At 39.9% G+C, this 15,539-nt stretch overlaps 1 protein-coding gene across 4 annotated transcripts; it reads left to right on the forward strand.

The window, feature by feature from the left end:
* The first annotated feature begins 3,666 nt into the window (after positions 1 to 3,666).
* eef1akmt1 (EEF1A lysine methyltransferase 1) lies at positions 3,667 to 13,701 on the forward strand. Of its 4 annotated transcripts, none has more exons than XM_072577395.1 (5): positions 3,667 to 3,704; positions 5,659 to 5,816; positions 7,774 to 7,856; positions 7,992 to 8,272; positions 11,977 to 13,701. In XM_072577395.1, the coding sequence occupies exons 2-5, from the start codon at positions 5,676 to 5,678 to the stop codon at positions 12,123 to 12,125; spliced, it is 654 nt and encodes a 217-aa protein (XP_072433496.1). In that variant the 5' UTR covers positions 3,667 to 3,704; positions 5,659 to 5,675; the 3' UTR covers positions 12,126 to 13,701. The 4 variants fall into 4 exon arrangements, with proteins under 4 accessions (XP_072433496.1, XP_072433494.1, XP_072433493.1 ...); XM_072577393.1 differs by lacking the exon at positions 3,667 to 3,704 and adding an exon at positions 4,434 to 4,555; XM_072577392.1 differs by lacking the exon at positions 3,667 to 3,704 and adding an exon at positions 4,572 to 5,078.
* The last annotated feature ends 1,838 nt before the right edge of the window (positions 13,702 to 15,539 follow it).

Below are 15,539 nucleotides of genomic sequence, written 5' to 3' on the forward strand. Positions count from 1 at the left end.
AAACTGAAAATAATATTCTGAGACCTGTTTATGGTGTTGGTTAAGGACCAACAGGCACTCAGCCCTTCTTTGAACTCGTGCCATGGAATCATTTACATCCACGTGCAGGCAGACCTTTTCAGGATTGTTTTATGTTCCCAGTTTAGTGTCTCACCTGAAAGACCACATCTCTCTCAATTTAGTGGTCCTTCAGAACGGAGTACAAGCACATTCAGTTGCCCAGGCTGCTTCTGGTATCATGATTTTTGTCATGCTCAGGTTTCATATCTGGGTATTGCTTTTGCCTTAAAGTATTTATCCCAACTGCTCCATTTGTTTTGTTTTAGTCCAAATGTAAGTTATTACAGTTAATCTTCTAAAGTGCCTTTCTTGCTTTTCTTCACTTCCATATTTAAAGTGTTTTTATATTTCTTAAGCAATACACTAATATCCTAGTGGTATTTCCACATCGCATTATAATTGTTTTCTAACTCTGCCATCTGACACTTAAGCTTGTGGCCACTCCGAGGCAAATATTCAGCTTGATGCCTTACTCAAACAGGACCCACTCATCAGTAACCCAAAACTGGACATCTGCCTCCCATTGTTGGCAGTTTCTGAATAGAAAGTACAGCTCTTTGATATATTACATGATGTCACCCAAAACCTTTCACCTCGAGGAAAATAACTGCAGAAGAAAACAAACAGGAATAGCTGTAGCAAATTAAATATATTCTCTGATATGCGTGAACAATTGTTAAAGCCAGTTACATGTTGCAGTTGTTTTTATTATTTCACCGAATGTGAATGTTGCTGGCTACACTTGCATTTATTAAGTATTTTCTGTGTCTTTGCAACATCTGTTACTTTGAAGTATGTTAGTAGTTACAAACAGTGTATTTTGTGATTTTTGTAGGTGCCTGCCAGCAGCAATGAGATAAATTTACTTTTAGTGTTGGTTTGGGAAATTATGTTGATTGGGAAACTGGATAACTCCTTGTTCTTTAAAAAGGACCATGGATTATTAAAATGAACCTGTAAATCAGAATAGGCAGGTGATGGCAAATGTCCCATGTGATACTGAACTATATTTAGTGAAGATTTGGAGAAGCTGGTGTTGGACTGGGATGGACAAAGTTGAAACTGAAATCTTTTGCTATAAATTCTGTGTCTTATGATCCTGCTTCAGAACCACCTGATGAAGGACCAGCACTCTGAAAGCTAGTGCCTCCAAATAAACCTGTTGGACTATAACCTGGTGTTGTGTGATTTATAACTTTATATTTTAGTGAAGATAAAGTAAAATTCTGTATTCAGTTTGTATAAATAGTTGATTTCAGTTAGGACAAATATGGAAGAAACCAGAATTTTCCACAACTCTGTTTCCCTCTCCTGATTGCTATTCAGTGCCCATTTCAGATGAAGTTAAGGTCACAGTTTGGGTCTGTCTTAACTACCACACCCTTCTGCAGCCATATGGTCTATTGGCATTGTAACAAAGGTGGAGAATGGTTAGTGTTGGGAACACCACTTTTCACTTTATGCATTAATGATCTGGATGAAGGAACTGCAAACATTCTGGCTAAGTTTGCAGATGACACAAGATAGGTGGAGTGGCAAGTAGTATTGAAGAGGCAGGGAAGCTACAGAAAGACGTAGACAGCTTAGGAGAGTGGGCAAAGAAGTGGCAGATGAAATACAACGTTGGAAAAAGTGTGAGATCATGCACTTTGGTACAAAGAATAGAGGCATAACCTCCTTTCTAAGTTGAGAGAAAATTCATAAATTTGAAGTGCAAAAGGACTTGGGATTCCTAGTCCAGGTTACTCTAGGTTGCAGGTTGAGTCAGTAGTTAGGAATGCAAATACAATATTGCATTCATCTCGAGAGGACTAGTATTTAAAAGCAGGGATATACTTCTGAGGCTTTTTAAAGCTCTGGTCAGACCACATTTGGAGTATTGAGCAATTTTGGGCCCTATACCTCAGGATGGATGTATTGGTCCTGGAGTGGGTCTAGAGGAGGTTTATGAGAATAATCCGAAGAATGCAAGGCTTAGTGTATGAAGAGTCAGAGTGTGCTGCTGGAAAAGCAGAGCCGGTCAGGCAGCACCTGAGGAGAAGGAGAGTTGACATTTCAGGCGTAAGCCTTTTATCAGGTATGAGGCTTGTGGGCCAAGGGGGCTGAGAGATAAATAGGATGAGGGTGGGGCTGGAGGAAGGTAGCTGGGAATGCGATAGGTAGATGAAGGTGGAGGTGAAAGTGATAGGTCGGAGAGGAGGGTGGAGCAGATAGGTGAGAAGGAAGATGGATAGGAAGGACTGTTTAAGAGGGGGATGCCGAGTTGGGAGGTTGGGACTGGGGTAAGGTGCGGGGAGGGAAATAGGGAAACTGGTAAAATCCGTGTGGTTGAAGTATCCCAACGCGGAAGATGAGGTGTTTTTTCCTCCAGGTGTCGGGTGATTAGGGTTTGGCAATGTAGGAGGCCCAGGACCTGCATTCCTTGGTGGAGTGGGAGAGGGTGTTAGTGTTCAGCCAGAGGGCATTGGAGTTGGTTGCATGGGTGTCCCAGAGATGTTCTCTGAAACGATCTGCAAGTGGCATCCTATCTTCCCAGTGTAGAGGGGACCACATCGGGTGCAACAGATGCAGTAGATGACATGTGGAAGTACAGGTAAATTTTTGTCGGATGTAGAAGGATCCTTTGGGGTCTTGGATGGAGGTAAGGGGGGGAGGTGTGGGCACAGGGCTTCCACTTCCTGCGATGGCAGGGGAAGGTGCCAGGAAGGGTAGGTGGTTAGTGGGATGTGCAGACCTGACAATGGAATCACTGAGGGAATGGTCTCTCCAAAACACAGATAAGGGTGGGGAGGGAAATCTATCTCTGGTAATGGGGTCTGTTTGTAGGTGGTGGAAATGGCGGAGGATGATGTGGAGGCTGGTGGAGTGGAAGATGAGGACCAGTGGGGTTCTGTCCTTTTTGCAATTGGAGGGGATAGGGTACAAGCGTGGAGGTGCGTGAAATGGAGGAGATACGCAGGAGGGCATCGACAACCACGTGGGAGGGGAAATTGTGGTCTTTGATGAGGGAAGCCATCTGGTATGGAGTTTAGAAGGATGAGTGGGGAAACTGATTGAAACTTAGAAGACTGAATGGTCTGGACAGACTGGATGTTGGGAAGATGTTTCTGTTGGCAGGAGAGATGAGGACCTGAGGGCGTAGCCTTAGAGTAAAGGGAAGACCATTTAGAACGGGGATAAAGAGAAATCTGTTCAGCCAGAGAGTGGTGAATCTGTGGAATTCATTGCCACTGAAGACTGTAGAGGCCAGGTCATTGAGTATATTTAAAACAGGGACTGCCAAAATGATCAAAGGTTATGGGGAGAAAGCAGGAAAATGGATTTGAAAAATCTATCAGCCATGATTGAGCAGACTCAATGGGCTGAATGGCCTAATTTCTGTTCCTATGTTTTATAATCATTTTGATGAATTTAGTTATATAAGTATGTATGTTGCAAGATAGCAGCAGGGTAGGACACTCCACCTGTTCTCTTATTCTTGGTGCTTTTCTTCTTCTTTTCTCACGGCCTGTGTCGACAGTTATCGGCCTGGCACAGCGGCACCCAGGAATGACATGCTGACCTCTCGACCTGGTATATTGTCCTCCCAGTGTGGTGTATTACTGGCATGGTCTGGAGTGGACTGGAAGTTGGCTGCCAGCACGGTCTGTTGTTCTGAATTTTTATTTCTGTAATGCCAGACGTTTTATTTATCTATTGTCTAAGATCTTGTAACTAAATAAGCTGTGCACACTAGTTTTGTACCTAAGTCGGAACTGTAATTAGCCAAGTATAAACTTTTCACTACACTCATTGAGTATGTGATAATCAACCTATTCGTTTCTAAGAGTAAGCAGGTTTCCCTCCAACAAAAAGTAATCTGGTTCGGTGCCTCCAAGACTGTTGTCTGTTAGATGGAAATTGAAATGTGAGAACAGTGCAATTTAATTTAAAATTATTTGTGTTGTAAGCACTGTGGTTATGAAGGCAATGGGTTTGTACCCAACATTATTGCGATGGCTGCATTCAGTACTGTTCAGAACTATTGTGACGGGGGTGGAATTATACGCAGTTGTGGTGTGCTCGCTATTCTTGTATATCGACGGAAATAACGAAAATCCGCAAATATTGAAATCCGAAACAGAAGAATAAACTATACCTCTCCTGAGAGAGAAAAAAAAGCAACGTTTTAGGTGAACCCTTCATTGGAAGCAAACCATTCTTTTCAGATTTTGCATGGATATAATTTAACTAAATAAATCGGGTGGCGATTGGTTGGGAATATCTGTGAGGAATTAAATACTTCACACCAGTGAAAGAATCCAGATAAAGTTGTAATCCTTCCAGCCTTGCGAACTGGTAAAGACCGAATGCAAACCAAATCCAAAACAGTGCATTAGAAACGTAACAGTATTTATTAAAAGTAATCTTTTAAAAACCTTCAGATGATATTTGTTCCCACCCTAAACCTACATATTCACTTCCTTTTCCGCTGGGTCAGAGGGGAAAGGTTGGTGTGAGTATAACAGCAGTCTGTATTTGGGGTTTAATCATCGATCAAATAAACGGGCTAAGTCCCTCACTATTACTGTGGGGTATAATGAGAGAATGATGGAGATACCGAGTAGCCTTGGTTCAGAGGGAAAGATGTTTCATGTTGAGGATCTTTAGCAAAATGGATGAAGTTTGAGAGGATGAGGCTCAAAGCATTTTCAAAAACTTCTTACAAAACTGTTAACTTCCTCACGCCTTCCATTTCTGACAAAGGTCACCGCAGTGAAGATTGCTGTTTTTATTTTCTGCACAATTGCTGCCTGGCCTGTACCATTTCTCCACATTTTCTGGTTTTCTTATTAAATAGAAGGAAGCCCCGAACATCCAGAGAAAAGGGGCTTTGCACCAGGAGCTTTGGTTTGTCCAGCTGATCTTACGCAGCGATTTAATGCACGTGTGAATATCGGCCGCTAAAAAAATACAAGCAAAATTATACGGATGATTGAAATCCAAATCTTGGCAAGATCGGTGTTGAGAGAAATTAAGTAATGTCTCGAGGCGAATATGACTTGTTCAGAATTGAAGGAAGTTAGAAAGGTTATAGGATTAATGAAGTTGAAAGGGGGCGGAGAGGAAAGAAGACAAAGCCTGGGAAAAGGTAGAGGGTGAAAGAGGTTAAATGAAAAGATGTCGGAATAAAAAGGCAAAATGACCGGAAACAGTCGTGATTCAGCAAAGCATTTGTCTGGACCGTGTGAGACTAACAGAATAATGGTTAGATAGCTCTGTCTGAAAACTAGATTTAGACCAGCTCAAGGCAAAAAGAAAATCAAAATTGGCAACAGAGTTCAAGATGTATTTCTGCTGCTGTGTTCTAGTGAAGTTCAGTGCAAGCTTGAGGGGCAGTTCACTTCGTGACTAAATACTTTACAGTGTTCTGAGCTCAATACTTGTACTCACTATTTTCAGACCACTAATTCTGTTCCCCAGAAGGAGAGGGACAAAACTTCAGCAAAGAGAACTGTTATCAAAGTCAGCTAATTTTGGAACTAGGAAGGAACGTTTCGTATTTGCGTTAACATGTATTATTTGATGCATGCTATACACCCTTTTGATTTGTTCCAGGATAATTTGTCATCAGAATGAACGACAGTGATGATGATGACGATATTCGGTTGTCAGCCCATGCTTTGGCTGCCCTGCAGGAGTTCCAACTGGATCAGCAGAAGAAGGAATATGCAGGGCTCAGTAATTATTTTACTGAGTCTATAGAAGAAGACTGGGTAAAATATTGATGACTTTTACCTTTAATTGTCTATTCCCGAAATATAGTTGTAATAATATATTGGTAACATTTTCAGCACATGTACACTTCAGTAGTGTAGGTGGACTATTATTTCGGTATAAATGACAGGCTAATGATTAGCAAAAATCACAAAATGGATTTAGGTAGTACTACTTATTGCTTCAACTGTGATAGGATGACTGTTGCAGATGTCTTTTAGAGGTGGGTGAGACATAAATGTTGGGGCAGAACAAAGTGAACATTACACAGAGCATTTGCATGAATAGATTTGATGGATAAAACTTCATACACTTTTGGTAGATAAAGTTGATATATCTTAAAAATTTCCCAGGACTGATCTATTTTAATCAATACAAAGATTACTTTAAAAAAACTTTTATTGGAGCCAGAACAGTCAGAAGAAATCTCCAATTTCCAGTAAGTGTTTATTTTTCAATGATTTTTTGAAAAATTCACTCACTGATGTGGACATAATAAATGCTGGCCCATTTCATAGTTAATCCCCAGTTGCCCTTCAAATGAAATGGTAGTGAGCTGCCTTTCTGAACCATTGCAGTTAATTTGCTGTATGCCTCTTAATGATGTGTATTTTACTAACTCTGTAAAATTTAAAAATCATTATTGTTTACTCAGACGAAAAACACTTGAAGGAGCTTGAAGTGCATTCTAAAGAATCCAACTTCTTCATTTGTAACATGCAGCATGGGTTGTTCATTTGAATATTCTCTCAATAGTCCATTCATATGAAAGCATTTTTTAATCAATTATTTTTGAGTATATCTGTACAAGGAGAACATATGGCATGCTTTATTTTTATATTTACTTTCAAGTGTCCTTGTTGTTTAAATGTAAACACTGGTGCTAGGAGGTCAGGGATCACTGCTTTGCTAATGAAATTGAAGAGGTGCTTTCTATCTAGCATTCGTCTTCAGTAATTGCTGTCGTGCAATTGCTTCTTGGAGTTAGTAATAATTCTGCTTTAGTTTCTTTCACTCAACAACAGAACTATGTTCAAATGTGTAAATATCTACAGAATCCTAAAAAGAGTGACATCCATAACGTTGATTTTCTTTGCTTTTCAACATTTAAATTATTAACTGAAGAAATTCTTGTAGCACAGTTTCAGATTTATTCTGTTACAAAACATGTAGAATAAGCTAAAATATGGTTTCAATTCTAGGAAGAACATTTTAGAAAGAATGTAGAAGAAGGTTTACTACAATTGTACCGTGATGAGGAAATTCATTTACGTAGAAAAACTAGAGAAGTTAGAATTAATATACTTAAAGAAAATAAGGTTAAGGAGAGACTTACAAAGTTGTTAAAGGCAAAATACTGCCAGTGCAAACACTGAGAATGCTAAAGAAACTCAGTGTCTGGCAGCATCTGTGGAGAGAGGAATGTTTTGAGTCTGGTATGACGTCAGTTCTGAAGAAGTCTACTGGACTTTAAAAAATGATATAGCATATTAGCACAAAAAAGAAGAATGTGCAGTGCTCTGTGGAAAGAACCAGGAAATGGGATTAACAACTCTTTTGAAAAACCAGAACAGACACAATTGAATGTGCAGCATATTCTGAGATGTGAGTGATTATTATTCTGTCTGAACAATGCCTTTGATGTTGAAAGAAATGCCCCAGCTTTTTGAGCATCTGATATCCCAAGTTTTGCATATACTTTTGAATACATGCTTCGTCAATTTTCTTTTTTAACTTGATAAGTTTTAGAAAATTTTATGTTCCTTTTAGATATGCTTTCAAACAATATGTCTAGGTAATACATCCAACTTGATTCTAATTTGATTATAACTATGGACTGTTGCAACATTTGCATAAAATTATAGTTTAGAATCTTGATTTTTAACTGCTAAATAAAACTGCTGGCCAGTAATGTTGCTAAACTAATTTCTAAAAGTATTTTTAATATTTTAATAGCAATTAAGCCAGTTTTGGTACAATGATGAAACTGCTCTACGGCTAGCCCAGGAAGCGATTGAAGCATCAGGAAATAATGGCAGGTATGTGTTGTTTTAACTAGACAACATCTTAATGTTTCTCCGGGACATTATTTTAATCAAGAAGTGAATCAGCGCCCTTCCAAATTGAGACAAGCATTGCAATATTGATTTTTATTCATCTAATTTCTTTTTCAGAATAGCTTGCATCAGTACCCCAAGTATATATCAGAAACTGAAGCAGCTTTGGAACGGAGAATTCTCTGCTATTCTTTTGGAGTTTGACAGACGATTTTCAGTTTATGGAAATGAGTTTGTTTTCTATGACTACAACTACCCTATGAATTTACATGAAGATCTCCAACCTCATAGTTTTGACATAGTGATTGTTGATCCACCATACCTTTCAGAAGAGTGTCTCAGCAAAATAACACTAACCGTCAAATATTTAACGAAAGGGAAGATTCTTCTTTGTACTGGTATGTGGACGTTTTTCAGTTTATTGTGTTCATAGAAAAGCATTCACCCCCTTCTTAGCAATTAAGGGTGGTTGAAAGTTTGATATAGAATTAATGCAAAAATGAATGTATTGATTGCCCTCTGTTAGTGGATCTAGAGACATGATTCTTTGACAACAATTACTTGAAATACATGGAAAAGGTTGGGTAATTTAGGAACAGCTAACATGGATGCTGAAGAGGAAATCTTATTTGACTAATTTGCAGGAATTTTTTGAAGAGACAGCAGAAGGGGTTAATGAGGATAATGTTGTTGATGTGGTGTATGCAGACTTTCAAAAAGCATTTGATATAGTGCCACACACAGACATGTGAGAAAAGTTCTGGCTCATGGAATAAAATAGGAGCATGTACACAAAGTTGATGTCTAACAGAGAATAGTGGTCAATGGCTATTTTACAGGCTGGAGGAAGTTTGTAGTAAAGTTATCAAGGAGTTGGTATTGAGACTTTTGCTTTTCTTGATATGTATTAACAATCTAGATCTTGGTGTGCAGGGGGCAGTATCAAAGTTTGCAGATGACACAATGTGATTTGGACATGTTGAGTCTTTGGACAAATACATGGCAGATGAAATATAGTATAGATAAATGTGAGGTTATCGACTTTGGTGGCAAAAAAGTTGGATTAGCTGAATGGGAAAGGCAGAGGTGCAATGAGACCTGGGTGTCCTTGTATACCATTCACTAAAAGTAAGCAAAAAGGTGCAGTAGGTGGTGAAGAAGACATTTTGGCCTTGATAGCAAGAGTGTTTGAGTACAGGAGTACGGGATGTCGTGCCTGCAATGGTACAGGGCTTTGGTACGATTATATCTGGAGTATTGTGTGACGTTTTGGTCGTCTTATCTCAGGAAGGATGTTCTGGCTATGAAGAGTGCAGTGAAAGTTTACCAGACTGATTCCTGTTATGGCAGGATTGATGTATGAAGAAATTAGTTTACGGTCACGTTCACGAATGTTCAGAAGGATAAGGGGTGATTGTATAGAAACCTATAAAATTCTGGCAGGGCGTATGCAGGAAGGATATTCCTGATGACTGAGGAGGTCAGAACCAAGGGTGACAGTCTAATGATTTGAGGGAAGGCCTTTTAGGACTGAGATGAGGAGAAATGTCTTCACCCAAAGAGTGGTGAAGCCTGGGGGATTCTCTGCCACAGAAAGTTATTGAGGTTCAAAGAATAGAATGCTTTCAAGAAGAAGTTAGATATAGTTCTTAAGGCTAAAAGGATTAAATAGATTTTTGCAAGGTTTGTGAAGGTTTTGTAGCTCAGGTTGAGGTTTAGGGTGTAGCTTTGCTCGCTGAGCTGTAGATTTGATATCCAGATGTTTCATTACCTGGCTAGGTAACATCATCTGTGGCGACCTCCAAGTGAAGCGAAGCTGTTATCTCCTGCTTCCTATTTATGTTTGTCCTGGATGGGGTTTCTGGGATTTGTGGTGATGTCATTCCCTGTTTGTTTTCTGAGGGGTTGATAGATGGTATCTAGATCTATGCATTTGTTTATGGCGTTGTGGTTGGAGTGCCAGGCCTCTAGGAATTCTCTGGCATGTCTTTGTCCCAGGATAGATGTGTTGTCCCAGTCGAATTGGTGGTATGGGGAAGAAAGCAGGAACTGAATTGGATGATCAATCATGATCACATTGACCGCAGAGAAGATGCAAAGGGCCAGTTGCCTTTCTTCCACGCTTCTACAAGACTAAATTTGTGGAAGAATTGTAAACTGAGCGGAGGAGTGTAGAAATCCAAAGAATATAGTTAAATTGCAGTGGACAGTTAGGTGGCAGATGAGAATTAAAGTGATGCATTTTTGATGGAAGAACATGGATAGACAATATAAAATAGGGGGAGGTACTACTTTAATGGGATTGCAGGAGCAGGCTGATGTGGGTGTATATATACACTAATCATTGAAGGTTGCAAGGCAAGTCCAGCATCATGGACTTCATGTTCATAGAGTACAAGAACAAGAGGTAATAGTGAATTTAGATACTTGTTAGACCTCAGCTAGAGTTTTGTATAGAGTCTGGGTGCCACACTGAAGGAAGAATGGACTTGCACTGGAGAGCGTGCAGAAGAGATGCTTCCAGAGATGAGAAACTTCAGTTTTGGGTAAAAATTGGAGAAATTCACATTGTTCTCCTTGGAATGAAGAAGGCTTAAAGGAGGTTTGATAGAAGTTCTGAAAATCATGTCAGATCTACATAGAGTAGACAGAGAGAAACAATTCCTGTACATAAACTGATCACAAAAGGGCAATAGATTTTAAAATAATTTGCAAAAGTAGCAATTTTCACAAGTGGTTCAAATCTGGAACACACTGCTTGGAAATGTGGTGGAGCCAAATTCAAATGAGACATTCAAGAGGGCATTTTTTTCTATTTAAATAATCACCTATTGTGCATGAGTATAGGGTAAACATGAGGTGAATGGCACTGGGCCACAGTGTTCTTTTGGGAAAGCCAATTCAGACACGATTGGTCAAATTACCTCCATTTGTGCTGTATTGACTCTGTGATTTGGGATCAGATTCAAATAGCAGGTCAGTAAGACAACTAATTGACATGCAAGTTCTGTTGATTCCTACAGTAAAACCTTGTGCTAGAAATAGTGAGATTACTCCACTGTAACTGGCAGCATTCTTTGGAGATGCACAAGCACAGAATAAGAAAGAAATCCTGAAAGCCACAATAGAAGTAACTATAGTCCTTGAGAAGATCAGCACTAACTTCAGAGGCAGTCTGTTAAACCTGTTTTTACTCTATTCCATCTAAAGATGTCACTTTTGTAATGGATTATAGCCTTCCATTCCACAAGCTGAACTATTGAAGGTATGCCACAAATCAGAAACCAATTAACCTACCACTCTCCCATTCTAAGTGTTTGGCTATATTTGAACCTAGGTCCCCAGGATATTACCTAGATCTCTGGATTAATAGTTTAGCAATAATATTATTAAGGCTGTTGCTTCCAATTTTTTTTAAAAGCTTGTTGCCAGGTTTAGATGTTTTCTAATCAACCTGCTCAGGGATGCTGTTACACACTTCTATAACAGGTGGAACTTGAACCCATGTCTCCTCATCCAGAGCTAGGGACTCTACCACCGTGCCCAAATGCCTTTAAATATTTGCAGCAGGATTCAAACCAGTGACCTTCTGATAGCACCTGAACTCATGCCAGAGGTCTGCACTCTCATTAGAGAGAAGTGACTGCTGAAGACAGTTACCACACCTCATGTGAGGTTGGGAAGATAAGGCCATCCTAGTGACCTCAGCTGGTACAGGAATTGAACCTGAGTTGTTGGTGTTACACTGCATTGCAAGCCAGCCATCAGCCAACTGAGCTAACTAACACCCAATAAATTTCATTGGAAGGCAGCATTAAATATGCATAATTTTACAAATTTTAGATATTTTCTAGTCAGCCTGTTCAGGTTAGGTGGTAATGCAGAGAGTTTTGTTATTTTAGTAGCTCAGTCTAAGATAGGGGCTCTCATTCCTAATTGCGATCTATTAACCTTTGGTAAAAAATATATATTTTAGGATGTTAGGTGAAGGCACTATTGATGCCTAAAGCAGTTAGTTTATCAAGATTTTTTTTAGCTAGGCTTAGGATGGCCACTTGAGTGAGTTATTTATTTATAATATGTTTGACTTTCTCTTTTTCAGGTGCAGTCATGGAAGACTTAGCAGCAAAGTTGCTTTCTGTGAAAATGTGCAAATTTCTCCCAAAACACAATCGGAATTTAGCAAATGAATTTCGTTGTTACACCAATTATGAGTCCAAATTAGATTTGGATTCTCTGTTAAATATTTAAAAAGGAATGGTTATTAATTGTGTATCATTTATATTAATTGGAAAGATTTTGATTTATAAGAATTGTCACTGAAGTTATGTTCAAAATATCAATGCATCGCAGGGACTTGTGATAATGTATTGCCTACTAAGCTATTTCACCAGCCAGAGTTGTGATGCTATTAGCAATTTATCCTACAAATTCATACATTTGTTCAGTTTGTATCAAGAAAAATAGGTGCAGTCTTCAGATGCTGTGTTTGTTATTTTGGTTCTCTTGGGGATGGAGGTGGGAGAATGTAGTTCTTCCACATAGAACAAGAGGTATCATTTTGAGTCACTGAAGGTCTTTACAATACCTGTATCAGAATATGATTTGCATGGAATGATGGTGACTATGACAACTGGTGAAAATGAAATTCATTTAATCAATCTGAAATTCAAAGTTAGCCTCAGTAATGGTGACCAGTAATGCAGCTATTGGATTGTCATAAAAACTAATCTGGCTCAATAGTAATGTTTCGGGAAGGAAATTGCCCACCTGGCCTACATGTAACTCCATACATTGTGGTTAATTGTGAACTAGTAAACTGCTACAGATAGGGGTGGCATGGTAGCTCAGTGGTTGGCACTGCTACCTCACAGTGCCAGGAATCCAGATTTGATTCCCACTTTGGGCAACTGTCTGCTGGGAGTTTTCACATTCTCCCCATGTCTGTGTGGGTTTCCTCCGGGTGTTTCGGTTTCCTCTCACAATCCAAAGATATGCAGGTCAGGTGAATTAGTCATACTAAATTGCCCATAGAGTTAGGTGCATTCTTAAGGGGGAATGGGTCTGGGTGAGTTCCTCATTGGTGGTTGGTGTGGACTTGTTGGGCTAAATAGCTTATTTCCATACTTATAAGGAATCTAATCTAAAGTCTAAACGAAATAGAATTGGATGGATGACCTCGCACTAACATATTGTACTAATCAGACTAGTTCTCATTGATTTTTGGGGCTAATGCCAACATTGGGAAAATTTAATCCACAGACTAGTCAAGTGATATGGAATCATACCGTACAGCAAATTTCCTGACATCTCCATCACCACCCTGGGGTATGTTCTGTCTTAGTGCAGGACAGATCCAGCAGAAGTGAGGCACAATTTATACGACTGAGGAGAGAGTTGTACTGTAGATGCCTCAGCATTGATACTGGATCCCGTGAAATATCATAGTCTGAAGCAGTGATCACTTCTATCCAAGACTAAATTTACCAGGAAGACTGGTTGGGGGTAAGAACCAGCAGGCTGTTTCATCATAATTCCCCTCACATTTGTTGAAGGTCCAGCCTGGCAGATACTGCATGCCCTTCTGGACTCTACTGGCTTGGTTGGTCACTAGTGGTGCCACCAAGCTGATCTTAGTGTAAGGCTCAGCAGTACCTCACTTAGAGTATGTTGTCTTCCCTTGCTACCCTCAGTGCTTCGAAGTGATGTTCAAAATTGTCAGCTGAGGGCTTTGGTACAAGTGAGGAGGAGATATAAGCTGAAGACAATAGATCCTGCAAAGACAACCCTGACAAAATCTTGAAAAATATTAAAGTACTACAAAACATCTAACCACTCCTGTAAGCAAATTGCTCAGTAAAACTACAACCCTGGAATCTACCTGACAATGTGGGAAATTTCTATAACATTTCCTGCCCACAAACTGCGAAACAAATCCAATCTAGTCAATTACCTCCCAATAGGTCTACTTCTGATCATCAGTAATGTATTGTCAACTGTTCTATTAAGTGGCACTTAAAGGGAAATAACCAACGCACCAAAGTACTGTTTGGATCAAGGCAGAGAATGTAGTAAAATTCAAACATCAACAAAAATGCAGAACTCACAAAATAGTTGAGTGCGACTGCATATGATATCAAGCCAACATTTGACAGAGTGTATGAAAATCTACTAATCACCACCACTCTCTACTTCTCACCATTTAGCTAAATTTGTAAAGTAGGGCAGAAACTGTTGCGAAACTGGCTGGTGTGTGTGTTCAGGCTTCTGTACCTTCTCCCCAATGGTAGAGGTTGTAGAAAAACATTGTTGGAAGCTAGGGAATAGATTTTGGGGCTCCTGGCAGAGATATTTACATCTTTTATAGCCAAGGTGATGTGCTGGAATACTGGAGGGTGGCTAATGTTGTGCCATTATTTAAGAAAGGCTGCAAGGAAAAGCCATGACTGTTGCAAAACTTGAAAGAGTTTAGAAGAGATTTAGAAGGATGTTACCAGGGTTGGGCAGTTTGAGCTATTGGGAGAGGCTGAATAGGCTGGGGCTGTTTTTCCTGGAGTGTCAGAGGCTGAGGGGTGACCTTATAAGGGTTTATAAAATCATGAGGGGCATGGATAGGGTAAATAGACAAGGTCTTTTCCCTGGGGTGGGAGAGTCAGGAACAACAGGGCAGTTTAAGGTGAGTGGGGAAAAATTTAAATGGGACCTAAGGGGTAACTTTTTGACGCAAAGGGTGGTGCGTGTATGGAATGAGCTGCCAGAGGAAGTGGTGGAAGCTGGTACAATTACAACATTAAGAGGAATCTGGATGGATATATGAAGAGGCAATGTTTAGGGTACCTGGGCCAACAGCTGGCAAATGGGACTAGATTAGGTTAGGATATCTGGGTGGCATGGACAAGTTGGATCGAAAAGTCTGTTTCCATGATGTACATCTCTATGACTTCTGTCTGTTCAACCTCCCCCTCAATGTGCTCTGGAGTGACATTCTTGATCCTGCTCAGGAGGAGGCAATATATTGTCCTGGATTCAACTTCTGCTCCCCTATCCTTTTTTTTATCACTACCCTTTCCAGACATCCACCTGCACAGCTGCAGAAACCTACTATTGGTTGCATTTCCTGGAGGAACCATAAGTTTCATCAATATTCAGAATTTAATAATGGGTAGTGAGATGTATTCCAGGGATTCCTGTTGTAACTTCCCCATTCTCTCTGACTATTTAGCAGTTAATTTTTACAACCCTAAGTTGCAGGATATCAACAAAAACAACATGCTTACAGGTAACTTTTATGGATTTGCCATAGTGACACCAGCTCTTGATTAAGCTGAATCCTTGTGCTTCCAAGTTCCTATGTGGAGTCAATCAGAAATCAGTTTTCTGTTTTGGAAGCAGATGAGGGCGCTGGTTCCTTGAAGGAATGTGATCAGAGCTACATTTATGGCACCACAAGCAGTTCAGATGTCCCAGAGGGGAGGAAAAAGGAACAGCAATATTGGTTGAGGATTTGTGAGGGGAACAGATAGGCATTTCTTTGGCTATAGATATGACTCTAGGATGGTATACTGCCTCCCAGATATCAAGGATCAGAACACCTGCAGGACATTATTTTCTGCAGGAGGGAGAACAGAGAACTTATGATTCATGTTGGTGCCAATGAGTTAGGTA

The sequence above is a fragment of the Chiloscyllium punctatum genome, chromosome 9 (genome assembly GCF_047496795.1).
Source record: "Chiloscyllium punctatum isolate Juve2018m chromosome 9, sChiPun1.3, whole genome shotgun sequence".
Classification (NCBI taxonomy): Eukaryota; Metazoa; Chordata; class Chondrichthyes; order Orectolobiformes; family Hemiscylliidae; genus Chiloscyllium; species Chiloscyllium punctatum.